Source organism: Typopeltis vanoorti, chromosome 5, assembly GCF_054136105.1.
Source record: "Typopeltis vanoorti isolate ZY-2024b chromosome 5, IOZ_Tvanoo_1.0, whole genome shotgun sequence".
NCBI classification, from domain to species: Eukaryota; Metazoa; Arthropoda; class Arachnida; order Uropygi; family Thelyphonidae; genus Typopeltis; species Typopeltis vanoorti.
The window spans coordinates 40,686,141-40,712,354 of NC_143553.1; the positions used below are offsets into that span (position 1 = coordinate 40,686,141).

Here is a 26,214-nt window from a genome sequence, read left to right on the forward strand (position 1 = left end):
GGATGTTAAAGTCCCTAGAAGATAATCTCACAATTTGAGTAATTAGTTTATAAAATCAATTTTCAGTGAAAGTAGTAAAAAAAAAAAAAAAGCAGCATGGTTGTCAGAGTTAGGGAAGCAGTAAAGGCAACAAATGAAGACTGTAAAGTGAAATAAGGAAACTTTGAGTTAGAGCAAATCAAAAAGCAGGGATTCCAAGTTGGATATTATTTGACAAGGGATATCAGATTTTATAAAAGCATGTGTTCCTTGCCAAATAATAGCCAGCATAAATATATAATATATATATATATTTATGTAATATATACATAATTTCTGATCATCATTGAAATTATTTACACTTTCTTTTTATTATCTTACATTTTTTTTTTTTTTTGTTTTGTCAGTGACTCTTCAGTCTTATCAATAATAGATCACTCACACGATAGTCTTTTGTTAGAGATCAACAGATGCAGTCCACTTCTTATAATACATAGGATTTGTTTTCATTCAGAAATAGGTTTTCAGTTTTTTTGTTAATATGTCTAATGAAGACTGAAATAAAATGTTCCTATAGTGTGAAGGAGTAAAAAAAAATCTCCAACAGACATTACATTGCAGAAGAAAGAAAAACAAGTAGTTTTATTGTATTACTAAATACAGTACAGAGATACTTACAGTCAATGTACTATATTTAGCAACAATTAGAGAACTGAAAGTACCCTTCATAATGAAAAAACACATCCTCCTCCTCCCTCAAATGCTACACTACATGCATAAAAACCAGTTTTACTGTAGCACCAAACACGTGTCAAACTAAATACATTTGTCCTAAAATTCTCTTTCAAATTTTCAGTTGCAAAAAATACATGGTAACCACAGTTAATAATGCAGTCATTGGGTGTAGAAAGCAAACAATTTATTTAAAGCAAATTTTCTAAACTAAATAAAGATGCATATGCATACAAACTGAAATTGGTGTGAATTGTATTTGAGATATTTGATATCATTAAGACAGTTCACATATACTAACTTTACAAATATCTCCTGAAAAAGTTAGAACTAACATGTATACAAATGAACATGCAGGTAGCTTGTTAAGACATGGGTTATGCATGTGTACAAAAACCACTCTAGCCCAAAAAATGCCGGCCAACTATGAAGCTAAAATTATAGAATTCCATAGATTTGTCATATCAGCGAGAAGGAAATTTAACTTTGAGCTTAATCAAATTGCAAACATGGATGAAGTGCCTCTAACTTTTGATGTTCTTTCAAATCGGACAGTAGATTCAAAAGGCACCAAATCAATAGTGATCAAAACAACAGGTCACGAAAAAACTCACTACACTGTAGTTTTAGCTTGTTGCGCAGACGGAACAAAACTACCCCCCCCCCATGTTAATCTTCAAGAGAAAAACGTTACCGAGAGATGAAATTCCTCGTGGCATTATTATCCACGTTCAAGATAACGGCTGAATGGACGAAACAGGAATGAAATTATGGATACAAAACGTATGGGCAAAATGTCCAGGTGCGTTGTTTAAAAAGCCTGTGATGTTAGTGTGGGATCAATTCAGAGAGCATAAAACAGAATCAACCAAGAAGCTTCTAAAAGAAATGAATACAGAATTAGCTGTCATTCCTGGAGGCCTTACAAGTCAATTACAACCCTTCGTTGGATCTATTAATAAATCATTCAAAAATTTTATGTGGGAAAAGTGGAACAAATGGATGGCAAAGCCAAATCATGATGTTACAGCAACAGGACATATGAAACAGTCTACAATTTTAGAAGTATGTACCTGGGTGAAAAATTCATGGGAAGCTGTGAAAGAAGAAGAGATGATTATAAAGTCATTTAAGAAATGCAGGATAAGTAATGCTATGCATGGTACCGAAGATGATGCAGTTTTTGAAGGAAGTGACAACAATAGTTCAGACGAAAGTAATACGAACGGTGACATTAACGAGACCAGTGATAGTACCGAGAGTGAAGATGAACTGAATATTGTTAATACAAATGATTGTAACAATAAATAAAAATTAAGTAAGAATTTGTAAATATCTTTATATAATAAAATAGTTTTTTCTAAAATTTGTCTCATAAATTTGGGACGAGTCTTATCGTCAGAAAAATATGGTAATCAAAACCAGGGACTTTCATTATCCAAACATTGATTGGGTAGCAATAAAATCTCATGAGAAGAATGAAACTGAATTAACTGAGCTGTTGTGAGACAAATTCCTCAAGCAGCATGTGACAGAAGTAACTTGAGGTCCAAGATTATTAGATTTGATTATAGTGTCAGAGGACATTTCACGGTTAAAGACAACTATTCTGCCTCCAGTTGGTGACAGTGATCATGTGGTACTGACTTGGGAAGTGGCTAAGTTTATGACAGTTCCATTCAGAAAAGGTTATATACTGAACTACAAATGGGAAATTATGACCAACTGAGGAGTATACCGAGTTCAGCACAATGATATTGGTTGCTGGACAGGAAGAATATTGACAGTGCACGAGAAGATTAAAAAATACTTAAATGATGCAATATCAGAATGTGTCCCGAGAGTTCACAGAATGCATAGAGCAGGAGTCAAATGGATGTGTAATCTTATCAAGTAAGAGATTCATAAGGATGATGTGGAAAGAATACTGTGGGCATAAGAATGATGTCTGTTATGAAAATTATAAGCAGCAGGCCAGAAAAGTCAACTGTTGTACAGGAAGCTAAGTCTAAGTATGAAAAGAAACTGGCCCTGCAAGCTAAAGACAACACCAAAGAATTCTATCGATATGTTGCAAGTAAAAGAAAGAAGGAATATGAAAGAATAACTCTAATGAAGGCTCAGAAGAGGTTGTTTAACTAATGAGTGCCCATTTTGCTAAAGCTATCAACCTGGTGCATTCAACATTGAGCTCACTGCTACGTCTTCAGTGGATGAAGAAACTCAGGTCAATGAGGAGGAGGTATTAGAACTGTTGCACAAACTGAATAAGAATTCAGCAGTAGGGACTGATGGAATATCAGAACAGTTGCTAAAAGAGTGTTCAGCTGAATTGGCTATTCCTTTGACCAGGCTGTTTAATATGAGTTTCAGAACAGGGAAAATTCTGCAGGAATGGAAAGAATGTATGGTAATTCCATTGCACAAGGGTGGTGCAAAGACCACTGTATCCAACTAACAAATAATCAGCATCTCAGGAGTGGTTGTGAAGATTTTGGAAAAGTTGGTTAGGGCCAGCATTCAGAAATGGGTTGACAGTGAATCTCTGCTTTGCAATGAACAACATGGATTTAATAAGGGGAAGGTCATATTTTAGCAACTTGCTCACATTCTATAATAACATTACCATAGCTAGACAAGGGGAATGGATACACCACGATACTTTTGGATTTTTTTAAGGCTTTTGACAGAATACAGCATGGAACACTGTTGCATAAATTGCTAAATATGGGTTTGGATTATAAAATATTAGCATGAATAACAGGATGGCTGACAGAAATATATGAAAAAGTTGTATATGGGTGGGATGTGAGCCTGCAAGATTTAAGGTAAGGTAAATTTAAGATACAAATCATTAAGGTAACCAGTGGTGTACCACAAGGATCAGTCCTTGGTCCACTATTATAAAATCTGTACATTAATGACATTGGGAAAGATTTGACAGGTGAAATAACAGCTATTTGCTGATGATGCAAAGAGAGGTAGAATAATCAGGAATACTGCCGAGAAGCAGTACTTGCAGAATGACTTGAATAGGCTGGAATTGTGGGCATGGAAACATGGATGTGTAAAACAATGCACTTTGGCCTGATTAGATATCCAATGGCATATTATATTGGCAGGATTATGCTAGAAGAAACTGATCAGGCTAGGGTTCTGTTAGTAGATAGGAAGGTGAAGTTCAGGAGCCATGTAGCAAAATTGCAAATACAACTCAAAAGATAATTGCAATGCTGAAATGAACTTGTATATGTAAAGATATCATTTTGCCTCTTTACAAAGCCTTGATAATACCTCACTTGAACTATTATGAGCAGGTCTGATCTCTTGGTTTCCATTGTGATTCTGATACAGTGGAGAGAGTTAAAAATAACATTAGGATTGTGGAATACTGATTGTGAAGATGGATTGAGAATTTGTAGACTGCAGACGCTAGCAAACAGGAGAAAGAGTGGATGATATGATAGAGCATTACAAACTTTGTCCGCATGGTTAGCCTAGTGGCTTTGCGCTTCGCAACCATATGCCTGGGGAAATGTCCTAAGTTCGATTCCCGTCGATGACGTGAGGAGCTTAAGGATCTTCCTTGGCCACAGCCAAGCTAGCTGATCTTGGGCGTGGACAGCAGGTTTTTTTCCCACCAGTTTATCTGGGATTTTTCATCCCAGAAGCAGGCAAACTGGCCCCATGAACACACACTGATCTACAATCATAAATACTTAACCATGAGGGGGCTTAACTCGCCCCAGTAGAGACAGGGGAGAAATAGGGAGGGAACTCTATATGAATAAATAAAAAAATTACAAACTTTTGAAAGGGTTATACAGAATTTCAATAGATGGAATTTTTTTCATTTTATGGAGGGTGGGGAAAGGACAGGAGGGCATCCTTGGAAGCTGAGAATGAATGCCACTAAGAAAGGGTGAAATCTAGATTTTTCTCTCATAGAGTGATGCATGATTGGAATGGATTGCCATTGAATGTTTTTGTGTGCATGAATTCAAGAACAGAACAAGTATGACAGCTGGTGTGTGTAATATGGCCTCCCTTGATGAGTCCCCGACTCCCTGGGGGTCTCTCTTAATAATGATATGTCATATAAACTTTCAGAAAATGCACACACCCAACATGGAAGCAACATATGTACACTGAAGTGAGGTCCTTTGTGAGTACCAATCCCCAGCATTAACATGCAAAAGGTATCTTATTCTGATTTTTTTTTTTTTTTTTTTTTTTTTTTTTTTTTTTTTTTTTAAATATGAAGATCTGAGTGATCCTCTGTCAGATGCAAATCTCCAAGACAAATCATTTAGATACAGGCAGGGAGCTATTTCTACTTTAGCTGTTAGAATGCTTTATTAAAGTAATATATGAAAATATTTAAACTAATTCTGTCAGAATATAAACTTTAAGCAAGCCTTATTTTCACTAGTGTTCTAAAATGTTTATGAATAGAAAATTCAAGGGAATAAGTAACTCAAAAAGGCTGAGGAGACACCTATCCAAATTACTTTTCCCATTCTTGCATGCTAGAAACAACTAGCTCTCTGCAAACCAATGTTCCCATCTCCCATTCATCCCCAACAGCTGCTGTCCCTATAATTATGCCTTTGAACTAACTTGAAATCATGATAATATATCTCCCTGGTCCATTTCCTAATCATGCCAAGGAAATTGATCTAGTTAATTGAAAGTGCAGTTATAGTGAAACTCAGAAATCAAATGACATGGTAACCCAATCAGGAACTGGACTTGAGGATTCGATTATTTGAAGGTCAGATCTCAGATATTGTGAGATCAATGTGTGTATATATGTTACATTAAAATCTGTGCATCTATGACATGACCATTCACAATTTAATGGTAATGATCATATTCAAAAATTATACACACACATCTCAATAAAAAAAATTTAACATTTCATTTATATCTACAAATTTATATTTTGTTAAAGTAATAAGAATAATAGCTAAAATTTCTCAGATTAACAATTAAATTTCAATAAAAAAAGGCTTTCCCTTACCAATGCATAACAATTGTCACAGGCTAAAATGACTACATCTATAGGAGAAGTATGGTTGGCAACACAAATTCCTCCACCTTTAGCCCTATTCTGTCTTTAGAAAAATTACATCATATTGTGTTAATATATAAAAAATTATACAATTTCAATTCTGAAATGAAAACTTCACACTATACATATTATACTTATATACATTGTTAACAGAGTGAAAGCAAAAGTGACTATTAGTGTTTGGTAAAGTGAGAATTAACTATATTCCCTCACAGGAAGCTTTGCTATATCATGCTCATATTTTTCATTTACTTATTAGGATAGATTTTGTGTCCTGATATTCACAAGAATGATTGAAAAGCTAGAATCACTTTAAACCATCCTTGGAATAAGCAAATAAAATGGGGGGGGGGGGTGTCTGTCAAACATCTCATTTGACAAGAGTCTGCAGCCTTTTCCTGCTCATTGAAATCAATAACGCACTTTTTTTTATTATAAAATAATGTTGTAACATATAGTCTAATAATATCAAATCTTTGTACTCCAGTGAGTACTCCATTACACAAAACAAAACTGCATAACACACACAAAAAAAGGAACCTAATGAATCACAACATTTGTTTTATATAAAGTTATTTTTACATGATCAAAAGAACACAAATATGATGCACTTTGTATAGAATGCCAAAGCGTAAAAGACTGCTGCCATTATTAACATGCCAGCTGACTGAAACATGTAAACATGTTTCAGTCAGCTGGCATGTTAATAATGTATACATGATATGCATAAAAATAAATATCCTAACATATAAAAAAGTACAATAGCATTATTTTAATATATGACAGAAGTAATGAAATGTTATTGTTGATCAATCCATTTTTCTCTCTACATTATTGAGCTGAGCAGAGCATTAGCATAAATCAGCATCATGCAGAATTTTCATACAAAATGAGGGAGATCTAATTAAATTTTTCAGTTGTCTATCAACTACAATATCAAGAAATAACAAAAATGACATACAGTGATGAGAATTTGTCATCTTGGTATAATCATCTGGCAGAGAATTTTTTTTTTTTTTTTAAAGTGGCAGGGGGGGGAGAGAGAGAGAGAGAGGAAGGCAGGATACTCAATATACACCACAGGATTAATATCTAAAATCACATTATAAGGATGAAGACTTAAAGAAACCAATTTAATGTGCCTAAACTGCCATTTACAGTAATTTCCAAAAAATTAACTGGTATACTTAACAAATCATAATCATATTTAGATTATCTCTGTAGAGCGTCATCGAGTCACCTCCTAAGTGATTTTAAAAGTTTATGCACGAGTTATTCCAACACACAAATATACATATAATTTTGATTCTTATTTTGTTAGTTTTATATCCATAAAATAAATGAGGTACTAAAAGGGGGGGGGGGGGGCTACCAATATTCTTCTTGAGATAGCCAAGAAGTGACTACTTATAACTAATCTTTGACAGCTAAAATACTAATGGAACCGATGTTTATTATTATACATATGCAGAAATTCACTGAAGCCCAGTCATTCTGCAGCAAACAAATTCACAAATTCATACCTAGGGTGTGAGCAGTGAATTTGGACACAACACAAGATATGCAAGTAGCGAGTCAATAGTTGTTTTCACCCTTGCAGTTTCCAGACACTTTTTACTAATATATTTATCAGTCATAAAGGATAAATTTAAGAAGAAAAAAAACAGACAATTTAAAGCACAGGCATTGTAGTACTTTCATTGAATTTAATACTTAACTGATGTCTTGTGTCTACTGCAATTTAGTCAATATATACCTAAACAACATAACATTAAAATGTCTCAATAAGCATTCAAAATGAAGATGAACGTGTATTGTTCAAAGAAAAGAATATTTTTTTTTTAAAATAATGTATTACACAAATGAAGCAGATAGTAGAGTATGTTTATATGTACATGTTTTATACATTTGTGAACTCATAATATGAAGAACTACTGGGGCACTAATATTTGCCAAAAAAGGGGAAAAATATTTTCAAGGGCTGCACATATCAAGAATGATGACACCCCATAGGGGATCTGATATCAAAAATAACTTTCAATTAAACACATAATTTATTATTATTCTCATGCATTAATTATACTGCCTGGCTGCATCATGTGTATATTTGTAGGATAAAATAGTATTATTACTTACACAACATTTTTTTTTTTGCTCAGGCCTCCTAAATAAGACTGCTTATGACACGCATAGGAATATAAAAGGCTTGATAAAAAGAACTTAACTTTTCAATGACCTGACTCCATATGAAAAGAAGATTAAAGTGGATGGAATTATACAAGAATATTTCCTCACAGCAAGCCTGATTGGTGAACAGTGTATCCACTCTCCAACCAAAAAGCTGTGGATTCAAATCCCACCTTGAATGTGTGAGTTTGTGATTGTTCTTTGCACACACACACACATACAAATATGCACTCTTCCAAGATGGACTGGATTACCATGGGAGAAGCAGTGGTAGGGATTATACAGGCTGATCATTTCCTCACAACGCATTTAAAATATTTGTAAAAAAGTACGCTGCACAAATAAAGCATTTAAAGAAATAGTTATCACAAATAAAACAACTACCAAATCACTCAACTCGCAAGATCTGCTTTTATTACAAGGTCATGCTACTAAGGAAGACAGAGAAATGATTATGGTTCTGAAAGACCTAAACTTTCAATGAAAAAACCACCTGTTATTCATTGATTGTGCACCATATATCTCCAAAATTGAAACTAGATACCATCAATGTAAGAGAGATCAGTGGAAAATTGGTGCAGCCGGCAGAAGATATGAAGAAATACCATAATGAAAAATTAGTATTACCAAAATTAATATGACAAAATCAACAAGATCATCCCTAAATAATAATTTAAAATGATGTTCTAGTAGAGCATAATGGATCAGTTAGGGAAAAGGGGGTGAGTGAATGGCCAGAGTATTCAACAATGGCCACAACAGACAAAACAAAAGTTCATGAATGAGGGTCAGTTTTGAGTAGGGAGTTGTAAGCCATTTTTAAAACACATTAAAAATTTGAAACTTATCTGTGAGTAATCAACAGAAGATTCTAGTTGGAAAGTTTTTTTGTCATTTAAGAGGACAGCTAATGTTAACATAAAACAGCTAATGCTGGTTCTTGTTAAAGACCTAAACAATGGTAGGAAATCATTCCTAAGCATGTGAAAATGTTTTGTTTTTGAGTTGGTCAGAATTATGACCTAAGGTGTTGTGAAAAGGAAAGAATATTTTTTAAAATAATGTATTACACAAATGAAGCAGATAGCAGATTAAGTTCATATGTACATGTTTTATACATTTGTGAACTCATAATATGAAGAACTACTAGGGCACAAATAATATTTGCCAAAAAGAGGAAAAAACAATTTCATGTTTTTTCATCATGAAGGACACCTCATTCATGATGAGGATTGTGTGCATCTCTCTGTTCAATCTGCCTGTTTTGCAAGATGAAAAAACAGGCAAACTGAGTTTGTCCTATTTTGTTTTACAATCTCATACATAGATGGCATCTTCTTCCTGAAAACCTTGCCACGTTGTATGTTACTTCAGTTGAAATGCCCTCACAAAAAAGTTCTTCATTCCTTGGATTTGAAGTTAGATCTTTCTAATTAGAAGGCATTCTATCTAGGATGTGAAGTAGTCATAATAAATCACAACATAAAAATGTGAATAATTCACATGGAAAGAACACACACAGAAAACATGACTAAATATAGATTAAATTACAGCTGATGGCAATGTTTCAGGTTGGTGAAGTAAAAGAGTGAACAGAGAACTGAAATAAAAAGTCATCACCTTATAGAAGTGAGAGAATAAAAATGAGTATTCCAGTGAAAATAAAATGACTGAAGTTTTGAAAATAAGCAAGGTCGATTAACTTTCAGATAAGACAGAAATCTATATACAGTGGTACCTCGTTAATAAAAACCGTGCTCATTTGGATTAGGGAAAGTTCAGATTAGTGAATTTTCCACCGAGATACAATAACAACTAGCATTTAAGACCAAAATAATCAGATTCTAATGGTACATCAATTTAATTCTGTAAACAAATGAAGTAACTGATAGAAAAAAAAAATTTACTGTACTGTAATGTAAAACTTAAAAAATAACATAACACAAGTTTAAGTTAAGGGGATAATAAATCCCTCATTATTTTAAAGCCAGATACGAAAGTCGGAGATCAAAATCTAAGTTTCATGCCGAAGAACTATCAGCGAGTCCAAGCGTAAGTCGACACCTGGGTAGTACAACACTAGGGCAACTTGGAGCAAGCTCCATCACTATCCTTAATATTTTCTCATAATGTAAAACGCAGCTCCTAGGAGATGAATTACTGTTTTACATTATAAGGAGAGGTCACTACCCAGACCGGTTTCGACCTTTATTGAGGTCTCATCGGCGAGTAGGTAGACCTGCATAATACCAAGGTTTAAGTGAAACGAACTTACATACCCCTACTATACGAATTGCAAGAACGGTGCACCCATATATATTATTACTACGATAAAGAGCCAAGAGGCTATTTTTTTTCCAGCAGCGTAAATTAACCACGCTACCGGCCAGGATGTATATATATACATCCAAGTTACAATGGATGCAAAGTGCTTATTAAAATTGTATTACTGTTGATATTACATTGAAATATATGATGGATACAAAGCATATGAGGATGAGTATTTGATCCATAATGGCCAGTAAGGTGGTTAAGCTAAGGGCATAATAAATCCCTCATTATTTTAAAGGCTGAATACGAAACTCTGAGATCGAAATCTAAGAGTTTCATGCCAAGCATAAGTGAACACCTGGGTAGCACAACACTAGGGCAATTTGGAGCAAAGGTGGAGCAAGCTCCATCACTATCCTTAATATTTTCTCATAATGTAAAATACAGCTCCTAGGAGATGTATTACTGTTTTACATTATGAGGAGAGGTCACTACCAAGACAGGTTTCTACCTTTATTGAGGTCTCATCAGTGAGTAGGTAGACCTGCATAATACCAAAACTGAACTTACATACCCCTAATATATGAATTGCCAAAACGGTGTACCCGTATATATTATTACTACGATGAAGAGCCAAGAGGCTAATTTTTTCCGGTGGCATAAATTAAGTTAAGGGGATAATAAATCCCTCATTTTAAAGCCGGATATGAAACTCGTAGATTGAAATCTAAGAGTTTCATGCTGAAGAACTATCAGGGAGTTCAAGCATAAGTAGACACCTGGGTAGTACACCACTAGGGCAACTCAGAGCAAAGGTGGAACAAGCTCCATCACTATCCTTAATATTTTCTCATAATGTAAACCCAGCTCCTACGAGATGTATTACTGTTTTACATTATGAGGAGAGGTCACTACCCAGACAGGTTTTGACCTTTATTGAGGTCTCATCGGTGAGTAGGTAGACCTGCATAAGAGGCTATTTTTTTCTATGCAAGTAAGTTCATTTGACATAAAACAAGGTTTAAGTGAAACGAACTTGCATACCCCTACTATACGAATTGCCAGAATGGTGTACCTAATATATATTATTACTACGATAAAGAGCCAAGAGGCACCGTTCTGGCAATTCGTATAGTAGGGGGTAAGTAAGTTCATTTCACTTAAACCTTTGTATTATGCAGGTCTACCTATTCACTGATAAGACCTCAATAAAGGTCGAAACCGGTCTGGGTAGTGACCTCTCCTCATAATGTAAAGTAATACATCTCCTAGGAGCTGTGTTTTACATTATGAGAAAATATTAAGGATAGTGATGGAGCTTGCTCCACCTTTGCTCCGAGTTGCCCTAGTGTTGTGCTACCCAGGTGTTGATTTATTCTCGGACTCGCCGATAGTTCTTCGACATGAAACTCTTAGATTTCGATTTCTCAATAAAGGTCTAAACTGGTCTGGGTAGTGACCTCTCCTCATAATGTAAAGTAATACATCTCCTAGGAGCTGTGTTTTACATTATGAGAAAATATTAAGGATAGTGATGGAGCTTGCTCCACCTTTGCTCCAAGTTGCCCTAGTGTTGTGCTACCCAGGTGTTGACTTATGTTTGGACTCGCCGATAGTTCTTCGACATGAAACTCTTAGATTTCGATCTCCGAATTTCATATCTGGCTTTAAAATAATGAGGGATTTATTATCCTCTTAACTTAATTTACCCTGCCAGGAAAAAAAATAGCCTCTTGGTAATAACAATAATATACATGGGTACACCGTTTTGGCAATTCGTATAGTTAGGGGTATGCAAGTTCGTTTCACTTAAACCTTGGTATTATGCAGGTCTATCTACCTACTCACTGATGAGACCTCAATAAAGGTTGAAACCGGTCTGGGTAGTGAACTCCCCGTAGCTCCTAGGAGGTATAATACATCTCCTAGGAGCTGCGTTTTACGTTATGAGAAAATATTAAGGATAGTGATAGAGCTTGCTCCATCTTTGCTCCGAGTTGCCCTAGTGTTGTACTAACCAATGTTGACTCGCTTGGACTCGCTGATAGTTCTTTGGCATGAAACTTTAGATTTTGATCTCCAAGTTTCGTATCCGGCTTTAAAATAATGAGGGATTTATTATCCCCTTAACTTAATTTACGCTGCCAGAAAAAAACCTCTTAAATAATAAAATAAATAAAATAAAATAAATAAATAAATAAATAAAATAAAACCTTTAATAAATAAAACTTTTTTTTTTTTTCTTTCAAACCTCAGTTAGGATTACTGGAAGGTTTGGACTAAAGAGGTCCGGATTAGCGAGATACCACTGTATATATATAGTTGACCTTTGAAGAACACAGGTTTGAACTGTACGGGCCCACTTATACATGATTTTTTTTAAATAAATATATTGGAAATTTTTTTTTAGAGATTTTGACAATTTGAAAATGTTCGTAAATGTCATCAATGTAAAAATGTAAAATATATGTAGACATTAGCCTATTTTATCATTTACTACCATAAAATATACACAAATCCACTATAAAAAAAAGTTAAAATTTATCAAAACTTATGCACACAAGCACTTATAGACTGAACGTGGCCATTTGCAGTCGAGAGAAATGTAAACAACTTAAAGATGCAGTGTTAAATCATAACTGCATAAAATAACTGTTAATTAGTTAAATTAATTACATAAAAAATAAAACTATAATGATTCATTCATTAGTGTATAGGCTAGGCTACCACGAAGCAATGTATCAATTGTACTAGGCTATCATAAAGCAATCATATTGCTGCTGCTTCGTTGTCAATGCATGAATCATTATACCTGTATATAAATATAAATTTCTTGTTCACATTATCTTTTCATTTTTGATGTCTAGTATTAGTAATACATATAACATCTACAGTGTTTTGCATCATGTTCGACAATATTAATGTCTTATATGACAGACATATGATTCATCTTGTAAACAGACTATGTAAACTTACGGTATCAATGAATACAGTACAGTACTGTAAATGTATTTTCACTTCCTTACGATTTTCTTTAATAACATTTTCTTTTCTCTGGATTACTTTATTGTAAATAACACATACATACTATATAAAATGTGTGTAAATCAATTGTTTATATTATCGATAAGGCTTCCAAGTAGGCTATTAGCAGTTAACTTTTTGGGGAGTCAAAAGTTATACGCAGATTTTCGAACAATGCAAGGAGTTTGTACCCCTAACCCTCACGTTGTTCAAGGGTCAACTGTGTGTGTGTGTGTGTGAGTGGTAAAAAAAAAATGAAAAAAGCTTGAAAGGAAATCAAACTTTAGATATCAAATGCCAAACTTGAAAGAAAACACTGGATGACTTGGCAAAAGAAGCACAGTGATTATATGCGAGAGTAGAAAAATAAGTTCATAGTGCAGTAAATTAAAAAAGCATTTCAAGAAAAAGAAAAAATCATGTAAGAAGTTCTAAGATGGTGAATATTGACAAATGCTCTGAATAAAATGCAAGAACGTTATGTATAAAAGTAGTAAAAAAAAAATTCCAGACAATTTGGGAAAGAATATAGAAGTTAAATAACATGAAGGGGAAGGTTAAATGTCAAAGCTAGTATAACTGGAAGGAGACTTTCACATAGCCCAGAGTAAAGCCTAGATGTGGTTAATCAACCAAGACATTTAACCTCATGTCCAATTATCACCTTCTCGTGTGTATCCCCCCCCCCCGCTTTGGTAAGTAATCCCAAATGAACAGTGAGCTCCTCCCATCTAGTTCTGACTTAAACAATGAAGCTTAAGTTGCAAACCAGCAGTTAAAGGGGCTGAAGGATATAAAAGAAGATGGTCTGATGCTAAATCATATAAGCAGTATATACCATTTCACACATTCTTGATAAGATCTGATTTCCAAATGGGCAACATGCTATAAATAATATTGCTTATAATATTATATAATATAATATTGCTACATGACACACCAAGCAGCTTTCTGTAGCAAAACTATTAAATTTGTATTTTGGATTGTAAATTTTATCCAGGTCAAAGCACTAAACCACTACAAATTCAGTTTTCTTTCTGTCCTAATTTCTTTGGTATTTTCAGCAGATTTACTATCACATATTTTCCTCATCATTTTTTCCCTCCCTCAAATTAACTGTATGGAATTCAAAATAATAGTGAAGGTTTAAATTTTCTGATACGTACCCTCAAGGGGTGTTCAGACTACTATGATGCCACTACATGATTAAGTTACCATTATTATTAATCTCTTAACAATTTCTCTCCAAATTAGTCTATTACTTGTCAGCACTCTAATATTGGTATCTAACACTTAGTTCTTCCTTTAAAGCACTTCTGACTGAATCAATCCACCTAGGACTGTCTTCCTCTAGGTCTTTTTCTTAGCATTACACAACTATTTTGCTAACCTTTCCTCTTCCATTCTGTTTAAGTGCCACTTTAGATTAGCCCTACTCACACATTCTTGAATGCAATGTTAAGTTCTTTCTTAATGTCTTCATTTTTAATATGATGTCATTTGATGAGATCTGTTCAAGCCCCATTTTTCTTAGAACTCTCATATGTTTCCTTTCAGTAAAATTATGGAGACTACATCTGTATTAGGAATAATTCATTTCCTGATGTTTTGACCTTCATATTTGATCAACCGTTATTCTGCTTGCTTAACCTCTAGGGAGGGGGAAAAACACTACACCATAGCTATATTCTATTTATAACATCAGACAACAAATTTGATATAGATAGTTTTAATACAGCAAAAATGGTGGCCTAATACATAATTTAACAGGAGTGTTGTTATATTAAAGTTAAGATCCTAAGATTACTTACAGTCCTAATTATAATCAACTCTTAGACTAAAAGCTTATGTAGGTAGAATATGTGTCATCCATATTCTTGGAATTTTTAGACTGCCATTATTGTTAAGATTAGAGTGGTTAATAAGAATTTCACAGTGCTCCTTAAATTTTTGCTCATACCATGTTTTGGTGTGATGTAAACAGGTGCCTTTCCAGTCGGTTCTATGCAGAGTATTCAGGGCATGATCAGAAAGGCCAGATTTAACATGATTGTTAAATGTGCAGTTTATAATAATGGCAAATAAGAGTGGCTGATTTCCAGAGAGAGAGAGAGAGAGATGAGTTGAAAGAGCAGGTGGAATGTCTAGGGAATGAGATGAGAAGTGTGAAAGATAAAATTAGGTGAATGGAAAAGATGAATGCAAGGCGAATCAGAGTAGGAGTGAGAGAGAGAATTATGGGAATGATAGAGGACAAGAGAATAGGAACAGTAGAAGAGAGGGAATGAGAGAGAGTTATGGGAATGGTAGAAGAGGAGAGAATAGGAACAGTAGAAGAGAGGGAATGAAAGAGTTATGGGAATGATAGAAGAGGAGAGAATAGGAACAGTGGAAAAGAGGGAATGAGAAAGGGTTATGGGGATGATAGAAGAGGAGAAAATGGAAACAGTAGGAGAGAAGGAATGAGAAGAATGCAAGAGAGCAGTGGAACCAGGGATAGAGTGATGTCAGGAAGGCAGGTAAGCAGGGGAACACAGACAGAAAGTGTTAGAGGAGAGAGAGTGAGGGATGCATTTGAGCAATCGAGGAACAGGGTGGTAAGAGGTGTAATGCATGGGGACTCAATATTCCGTGGTGTTCAAGATAGGATGTGTGAAGAGTATTTGCTTGGAGGAACGATAGAAAGTGTGGCTATGGCAATTAAGAGGGGTGAAAGTGTGGGTGAGATGATTGTGATGGTAGGAACAAATGACTTGAGAGGTAATGTAAATTTGGCAGCGAAAGATATTAGATTCTTGCTTGAGGTTATACTAAAGAAGATGCACAAAGGAAAGATAGTGTGCTTGTTGTCTAGTTATGATAGTGACGAGCTGAGCAGAAGAGCAGTAATATTGAATAACATAATAGCTAGAATGTGTCAGAAGAGAGGACTGGAATATGTGGATGCTTGGTGTTTGAGGACAGAAAGGAGTTGTATGCGAGAGATTGCTTGCATCTGAATGAGGAAGGATGAAGGCATCTGAAGAGATTACTATTTTCTAAACGAGTCGATGTGTCAATGCAGGGAAACTAGAATACCCAGGGTGGATGATAGCAGGAGTGGCCTCTTGTGGGAATGGGTGCTTGCGAGGGGGGGGGGACACCAGGTAACGCTGAGTCCAGTGGAGTCTAGACGGTATAATGCTAAGTATAGAAAGAGTGGCATTTTTATGCTTTATACTAATGACAGGAGTATCCTGAATTAAAGGAGAGGAATTGGTGGCGCTGATAGCATCAGCTTGGCCAAAGATTAACTGGGATCACTGAGATGTGATTGACAGAAGAGGATATAATAACAGGAATAGAAGTAGCAGAGTACAGCATTTTTCAGCAGGATAGGAAGGGAAAGCATGGTGGAGTGCTGCTTATGATAAGTGATGACTTTTGTCCTCTAAGAGTGGAAGCTTTGGAAGGCAGTAACACTAATGATTTTGAAAGCATATGGTGTGAGGCAGAGGTGGGCAGGACAAGATATTTAGTGGGGTGATGCTACAAACTAAGGAGCACAGAGGGTGGGGGACCAGGAGATGATTAGACAGTTGAGCTTAACAATCATTCTTCTTGCACTTGCCAAGTGCAAGAAGAATAATTGTTAATGGAGATTTTAACTACAGCAATATAAATTGGGGAGAGGAAGATGCATGTAGCAATAAGGGAATGGAATTTCTAGAATTCTTGAGGGACAAATGTCTTAGGCAACATGTAATAGAGGGGAAAGGTTCAAAAGTTTTGGATTAGGTCATAGCATCAAAAGAGTTGATAATAACTGAGATGACATCTCTCCCACCAGTTGCAGAGAGTGACCATGTGGTTTTGACTTGGAAGATGAATAGACATGCAGGAGTATCAAAGAGACGGGAACATATGTGGAATTATAAGGCAGGTGATTATAATAGTTTTAGATGTCAACTTGGGGAAGTTTCATGGAGGGAGGAATTGGAAGGACGGGATATCATTAGTACTTGGGAAATTGTGAAGGAATATTTGTTAGCAACAATACTAAGCTGTATTCCACAAGTGACGAAAAGGACATAATTTGGAGTAAAGCGGATGACAAACAATATTCAACAGGAACTGCATGCGAAAAAGAGGCTATGGAAGAGATATAGGGAGACAGGAGAAGAGCAGATGCATGAAGAATATAAGACACAGGCCAATAGAGTGACTAGTATAGTAAGGTAAAGCAAAACTGGAATATGAGAAGAGATTGGTCCTAAAGTCCAAAGAAAATAGGGAATTTTTTTGCTGTGACCAGTAGGAGGAGAAATGATTATGGAAGAATGACATTGTGGGATAAAAATGGGAAGAGAGTGACTGATGCAGAGGACATAGTGGAAATGTTCAATGAACACTTTATTAGAGGAGTATTTGATCATGGAGGAGTAAATTTTAATACTAGAGGGATAGGGCAGGTTCGAGGTTTAGGAGGAGAGTGTATTCCAAATACTGAGTAGTAGTCTGGATGTCAGTAAAGCTGTGGGACTGGATATTTCACCACGAGTTTTGAGAGAATGTGCTAAAGAACTGACATTTCCTTTGACCTGGCTTTTCAATGAAAGTCTGGCTATGGGAAAGGTGCCCAGGGAATGTAAGGAAGGTAAGATAGTACCATTGCATAAGGGCAGTACTCGAAGAGTCTAATTATAGGCCAGTTTGTGTGTCATCAGTAGTTGTTAAAATCTTGGAGAAATTAGTTAGGGACTGTATACAGCATTGGGCATATGAGGGTAATGCTATCTGTGAGAGACAACATGGATTTGTGAAGGGGTGCTCTTGTTTTAGTAATATGTTTTAGTAAAGTTACAAGAACAGTAGATGAGGGAAAGGCATATAATGCCATTTTCTTGGATTTAGCAAAGGCATTTGACACGGTGCCACATGATAAGATGATGTTTAAGTTGTGGCGCATGGGTTTGGATGTCAGGTTGGTCAACTGGATTAAGAATTTGCTGTCTGATAGGTATCAGAGAGTTGTGTGTGGTGGCACAGTTTCAAGGAGACAGCGGGTTACAAGTGCGGTCCCACAGGGCTCAGTACTGGGACCTATATTGTTTAACTTTTATATCAATGACATTGTCAGTGGATTGCAGGGGAATATTCAGTTGTCTGTGGATGACGTGAAGCTAGAAAGGGTTATTATTAATAGTGTAGATGTGGTAGTCATGCAAGGGGATTTGAATAAGCTAGACAGATGAGCAAATGAATGGGGGATGTCGGTTTAATGCAGCAAAATGTGGTCTTGAGGTTTGGGACACATCGATGGAACGCTGCATACTCTATTGGAGGAGATATACTGGAGGAAGTAGCGGAGACAAGAGATCTGGGGTTGATGATTAATAGAAACCTGAAATTTAGTGGACATATTGCAAAGGTAGTGAAGATAACACAGAGGATTGCTGCAATAATGAAAAGGATGCTGACCAGCAGAGGATTGCAGCAATAATGAGAAGGACGCTGACCTGCAGAGGATTGCAGCAATAATGAGAAGGACGCTGACCTGCAGAGATAAAAGAGTTATCATTCTGTTGTATAAGACCCTGATCAGAGCACACTTAGACTGTTGTTCTCAGATTTGGTCCCCAGGATTTGAAAGAGATAAATTAACTGTGGAAAGGGTATAAAGGCAGATAACAAAGATGGTTTCAGGACTGTACAATGTTAGTTATGAGGATCGGCTGAAGGAATGTGGACTGCAGAGTTTGGTGGATAAAAGCAAGAGAGGTGATATGATTGAGACTTTTAAACTGTTGAGAGGTGGTTACAAAGTTGACACTGGGGAGTTCTTTTGTTAGAAGCAGGAAGGAGTGATGACAAGGTGGCCCCCTGGAAGTTATGAAAGGAAACTGTGTGGCGAGAGTGAGAACGGTCAATGATTTTAAGGAGTGGTATGATAGACTTCGTGTTTCCTAGGAGTGACCTCCAACAAAAGCCTCCATGGAGTCAAAAGACTCCATGGAGGGCTGAATAATAATAATGTGCCTGATGTTATAATTAGTATATAGCTTTGATTTATGTGTTTTTTTTTTCTCCCACTAGTGGTGGCCAGAATAACGGTTGATGAAATTATTGCAACTTTGACATACTGTTTGAACCATAATACAGCTTGTGTGTGTATACTCTATATCATAAGCTTAATATCAAGATCGAAATGTCAGGAAATCATCATCAAATTCCTGCCATGTACCCTCAAGGGGTGTACAGGATATGATGGTACTATATGAAAAATTTACATCATTACTAACTTCCTATCTACAATTTTCCTCCAAATCAGTCTGTTACTTGTCAACACTCCAACATTATCAGATCTTATATTTCTATCGTCTAAGGTACTTTTTACTGTATCAATCCACCTATATCTTGGTCTTCCTCTGGGTCGTTTTGCTGCCAACCTGGCAGAGAACACTTGTTTTGCTAATCTTTCCTCACCTATTCAGTTTAAGTGACCACACTACCTGAGATTAGCTCTGCTAATGCATTTCTGGATATTGACAAGTTCTTTCCTAATATCCACGTTTTTAATTTGATATTGCCATTAATGCCATCTGTTCACACCTCTAATCTTTCTCAGGATTCTCATGTCTTAAGCCTCTAGTCTTTGGTCAAGTATTTTACTTCTGACCCAGCTCTCAGATCCATAAGTTAAAACTGGTTTGAACACTGTCTTGTATATAGCTAATTTAGTGTTCCGACTAATTTCTCTCTTATTCCATATGAATTTATTGAATTGACTTCCTACCATACCAGCTTTATTGATAATGTTGTCTATTTTCATATTTAATTTATTATCTTCACTAAAAATCGTGCCTAAGTAGCTGAAATGTTTTACTTATTCCACAGGTTCTCCATTCACAACACAGTTGACATTTTCAACGATAATGCCTATTTTCATTGTCTTTGTCTTTTTATTGCTGACCTCCATACCATATCTATTACAATAGTTATTCAATTTAATCACTGAATCTTGCAGACTTGTAGCAGATTTATTTAGAAGTATAACATCATCCGCATAAAACAAAGAGCTGATATTAACATCTCCAATTTTGATATCAGGTTTAATACCACTTACCACTTTCCTTCATAATGTGATCCATATAGATAATGAATAACAGAGGGGATAATGTACATCCTTGTCTCACACCAGATTTAACATTAAACCATCTTCCTGTACTTCCTTCAATTCTAACTGCTGACTTACAACTCAAATAAAGACTAAGTATTGCTTGATATAATGCCCCATTGACACCATATAACTGTAGCATATTGAATAGCTTCTCTCTTGGCACCTTCTCACATGCCTTTTCCAGATCGACAAAACTTAAATACAGATCTTTGTTATATTCCCATGATTTTTCAACTATTTGTCATAAAGTGAAGAGATCTGATCCTGACAGCCTCTATTTGGCCTCAATCCAGCTTTTCTTCCACAATTCTTCTCAACCGTTTCTCAAATATACTTGTATAAATCTTACCAGGAACACTCAGTAGGGAAATACCTCTGTAATTCTCACATTCAATTTTTTTCCCTTTTTATATATGGGTACTATGAGAGCTCTACTCCAATCATTGGGAATTCGTCCCTCTGTCCAGGACTTCTGAACTATGCAGTGCAGCCACTGTCAGACTTTTATACCACCATACTTCAGCATTTCTGGTCGAATATCATCTACTCCTGCTGCCTTTCCACATTTCAAGCCTTTGATGGCTTTTTCTACTTCAAGTATGGATATGTATTCCTGACTGTATGCCTGTTGAGCGTTTTTTACCACAGTACCATCATTGCTAGCTTCATTTAGCAATTTTTCGAAGTAATTACTCCATACTTCAAGGATATCTTTTTCTCCCGTTTTTCATGTCACCTTTATCATCTCTAAGTCCTTTTATAGCACTCTTTCCTCCATTTCTAAGCTTCAACAATTTCCAGAATATTTTGCCACCTTCTTGAAATTTATTTTCTATGTATGCCAAACGTCGGGAAATTAAAGTAATTATTCCTATAACGGTTGTAGTCTATAATTTTACTGAAATGAATGCCGATCACTATGTAACACTAAAGGAAAGGATTCTCATATTTGTTGTCTCTAATCTTTTATCAATTGCTTTATTTCTAACCCAATTCTCATATCCATAACTTAAAACTGGTTTGAACACTGTCTTGTACACTGCTATTTGAATAAACGTATATATCCATATACGTTTATTCAAATGGTTCCCACCATATCAATTTTGCTTATTCTGTCGTCTATTTCCAGATTTAACTAGCCATCTTCACTAAAAATTGTGCCTAACAGTTGAAATAATTTATTTTTCTACAGGCTCTCTATTCAGAATGCAGCTGAAGTTTTCTGTGTTCCTCTCTATTTTCATAGTTTTGGTCTTTTTATTGCTGATTTTCATGCCCAATCTGTTACAGCTATAATGTGTTTAGGAGTACATCATTTGTTTAAAGCAAAGAGCTAAATTTGATATCTCCAATTCTAATATCAGGTTTAATGACAATTTCTTTAATAATATGATTCGTATAGATAATGAATAAGAGTGAAGATAAGGTGCACCTTTGTCTGACATCTAATTTAATATTAACTATCTTCTTATACCTCCTTCAATTTTGACAGCTGACTTACAACTTGAATACAGGCTATATATTATTCAGTATACTGTCTCATTACACCCTATAACTGTAGCATTTTGAACACTTTTCTCTTGGCACTTTATCAAACACTTTTCCAGATTTACAATACTTAAGTACAGATCTTCACTAAATTCCCACGATTTCCCAACTATTTGTCGTAAAGTGAAAATCTGATCCTGACAACCTCTATTTGGCTTGAATTCATCTTGTTCTATTCCCAGTTTTTCTTCCGCAACTTTTCTCAGCCTCTTTTCTAGTATGCTTGCATAAATCTTACCTGAAATACTTAGAGAAATTCCTCTGTAATTCATCGTTATTCCCTTTTTTATAGATGGGAACTATGAGAGTTCTACTGGAATTCAACGTTCTGACCAGGAACCCCTCTGGATTATGCAATGTAATCATTGAAAAACTTTTACACCTTCATATTTGCGTATTTTTGGTCGAATATCATCTACTTCAGCTGCCTTTCTATATTTCAAGTTTTTGATGGCTTTTTTCCTCTAAGTATTGATATGTACTCCTGTTTGCATTTCTCTTGAAAATTTCTGTTGAGGCAATGTGGAGTGCAGAGTTTGGTAGACAGAAAGTGGTGATATGATTGAGACTTAAACTGTTGAGATGCAGTTACAATGTTGACACTGGGGAGTTCTTTTGTTTGGTGGTAAGGGAGAGTGGACAAGGGGGCCATCCCTGGAAGTTATGAAAAGAAGTTGTGAACAAGAGGATAAGGAGCAGTTTCCTTGCATGGAGGATAGTTGAACTGTGGAATTGCCTGATAGAGTGGTGAGAGCATGAATGGTCAATGGGTTCAAGGAGAGGTACGATACTGTATTTTCCAGGGTGCGCCTCCACACTGAGTCTCATTACTCCATGGATGTCTGAATCATAATAATAAAATTTTTTAATGCAGTTCTATCACTGCTGGTTTCATTTAATAGTCTTTTAAAGTAATTACTCCAGACATCTAGGATATCCTTATCTTCAGTTTTCATGTCACCTTTATCATCTTTGATTCCTTTCACAGCATTCTTTCCTCCATTTCTAAACTTTTTCAATAGCCTCCATTACATTTTGCCACCTTTCTGATATTTATCTTCTATATTCTTATCAAAGTCTTCCCACAACTTTTGTTTAACTACTTTTATAAGAGCTATGCTATTATATTTTTCTCTGTATTCTTTCAAGGCATCTGCTGACTTATTTGCAATTCACTTTTTAACTTTTTGTGTCCACCATCATATGCCTCCTTAGATGACTCAATGTTTTTTCCAGAGTTTGCCACTGAAGCTCCAAGGTTTGGTTTTAGAACTGTTTCTTTCTTTCTTCAATAATGTTTGTTGTCAAGGATATAGTTTACCTGGAAAAGCTGTTCAAATTTAATTCTTTTTGAAATTTTATTACATACATCGTGATATTCATTTTCATCATACTTGAAACTAAGTGATGATCACTTCCAATTTCAAATCCTCAGTGTCCTTTTTGTATCCTAAACCAGCATGAATATATTGCTATCCACAACAACACAATGAATGAGATTTTTCTTATTGCTCGTCTTCTCTCCGTATGAACTTGTACACATCTTTATGTAGTAACATGGTGTTAGTAATGAATTGTCTATATCCAGAATAGAAATCCAGCAGGTACCATTATTAGCCTTGCCTTCAAATTTTCCCAAAAACATTTCTATATGTCTGATGAGATTTTCACTTTCTTCTCTGCTGTTTAGATCACCAACAAGTACCACTTTTTTCATTTTCTTTATGTCAGCTGTCTGCTCAAATGACTCAAAAAATTCCTCCACTTCTTCCTTTGAACGTTCTGTGGGATCATAGTCACAAATAAGTTACACTGTCCATTTCCCCATTTTGAAGTTTTCCCACATAACTCTATATAATTATTTTCATTTCAGTTTTGGGTATCACTTGAGAATCACTCTTAAATGAATTCATGCCTTGGTTTACTTTTTTTGGGTATAACAACAGTATTCAAATTGTAGGATAGGTTGTGTTTTATATCAATTTATATACGATTATTCAAAGGTCTAGTAAAGCCTTGAGCAAAAAAAGTAATCCTAATTTTTGGATGGTGAGAAAGTGACAGTTGTAATATAATTATGCTAGAGGTTTGATTACAGTAATCTCAAAAAGAGATCTCATCTTGTCTAGATATCCTGATGTTGGCAAGAGTAAAATTAAAAGAAAATGGTTCATTTTGTGGTGTTTATCCACCACAAAAGCAGAACTGTGTTTTGCTAACACAAACTGAAAGGATTTTCCACTGAAGAATGGTTTGGAGATCACAATTCAGGGTAGCAGAGAATGTTATGAATATTGTGGTGATTTGTATAACACATGCCTTGCTGATTGAGAAATGTAGCATGTCGTCATCAGCAGGGCTGTATATTGAGTTAGTAGTCAACTGGAATATGTCACTGACACACACACACTCAAGGGCCAAAACATTATGCTTGCCTAGCTAGTAGCATGCTGAGCATCCTATGGCCAAGTTTTGTTGCAAGGATAGCTGTGGTCAGCACCAGTAAATGATCGTAGCAGTATACGTGTTAAATAAGATAGCATAGATAAGAATGTATATATAAAGGTGGTATTCAAGATTTCCATTAAAATTTGAATCAATTTTAATTTCACAAGACTTATTTGAATGGCAAAAATCATGCTCACAATACAAGTGGTGTTATAATGAATGGCATCACTACATTAGAGCACTATTATCTATTATGAAATGCACTCATTTTATGATTATTATTTTTATTTCCTTCACAGGAATTTGAACAGTGTTTTGACACTGTTCAAATTCCATTCCAATTTCCTTCACATGAATTTAAACAGTGTCAAAACACTGCTCAAATTTCATTCCTCTTCTTCACAAACCTTGTAGTGCACAATTCGTAGAAGCTTCAAGATATTCCATAACTAATTGTCTTAAACTCTGACTACTACTGTCCTTACTATTCTTCAGTAGGATGAGGATAACCTTGTGAACTTGAATGCTACCAAATCACAGCTGGTATATTTTTTGCAAGAAAGATGCAATTTCAATTCCTCTTACTCTTGATAATATCCAAATATCCAGACGATTAAATTTTTGGCTGACTCATTCCTCTAGCTTTTTGTACAAACTCATGTCAGCCACATCTTTATTGCCTCCAAAAAAATCTAGGTATACTTTTCCATACAAGACACTACTACCTTACTATTTGTACAACTACCAACACCATATAAATTCCAAGTATGTCCAATCTTGAAATACTGCTTGCATACTTTGGGTGGCACACCAAAATCATCCTTAAGATGGTATCCAGAAAGAACAATCCAAACATCTGATAACTCCTCCCACAGATTCACTCCAATCACTCACATGAACATTCAGTTTATATTTTTTCTATAGATATTTTCATGGACAACATTCTGCTGAAATGGCCACAATTTCTCTTAATTTCTTCCAAAGTTGGAAGAAATTAAGTTGAATTTCTGATTGGAGTGAATCTAAGAGGATGTCAATTCCGAACATTGTGATGATTTATAGAAATCAGTAAAAAAAAAAAAATATGACAAAACTACCTTTCTCCTGTCTCATAAGTAGCTATTGGTCAGCATGTGGCTTCAAATCTATCGAATCAACTTCTCTTCTACATTCTTTCATTTGGAAGTTATGTCTGTTCTGTGGAACAGACTCTCTCACTCTGTCCTCCCTATTGAATAGGCCCTTGGTTTGAGTCATGAACACAGATTTCTTCTTAGCCTCTAGTGACCATTCATTTTTATAATACTCACTTTGCTTGGATGAAATCTTGAGAAAAATTTATCAAATCTTATAATCATAAATCACTTAAGTGGCTATATCTCAACAATAAGACATTTTAGTGCATAAAATACACTCACTGGCCAAAAACCTTTAAGAGTACTCACAAAAAGTTTTAAAGGAAAGAAATGCAACAGTTTTTCTTCACATGGCAAAAAAACCATATCAGAGATCAACTACTAATATCTTACTAGCAGAATGTTGTCCATGAAAATACCTATAGAAAAAATATAAGATAAACTGAATGTTCATGTGAGTGAATCTGTGAGAGGATGTCAATTCCAAACAGTGTGATGATTTATAGAAATCAATACATAAAACAAAGATATGACAAAAAAAAAAAAAAAAAAGAATGATTTACCTGTTATGGAATGTAACAATAGCTGAAAAAGCACGGGCTTTAATGCGAAAACACATGAGACTAACATGCCAGTATACCCACTTTTTTATCCTG

The 26,214-nt window shown here is 35.3% G+C and overlaps 1 protein-coding gene across 3 annotated transcripts in view; it reads right to left on the reverse strand.

Moving 5' to 3' along the window:
- Nucleotides 1-26,214, reverse strand: part of Gpat4 (Glycerol-3-phosphate acyltransferase 4) — a 470,968-nt gene that overhangs the window by 263,413 nt on the left and 181,341 nt on the right. For all 3 annotated transcript variants that reach the window (XR_016548355.1, XM_090393085.1, XM_090393086.1), the window contains exons 8-9: nt 26,122-26,209; nt 5,735-5,828 (exon numbers count right to left, since the gene is read on the reverse strand). Coding sequence is in view for 2 of the 3 variants with exons in the window: in XM_090393085.1 (XP_090249211.1) it covers nt 5,735-5,828; nt 26,122-26,209 (182 nt within the window). In the remaining variant the exon portion in view is untranslated. The remainder of the gene's footprint in view (nt 1-5,734; nt 5,829-26,121; nt 26,210-26,214) is intronic.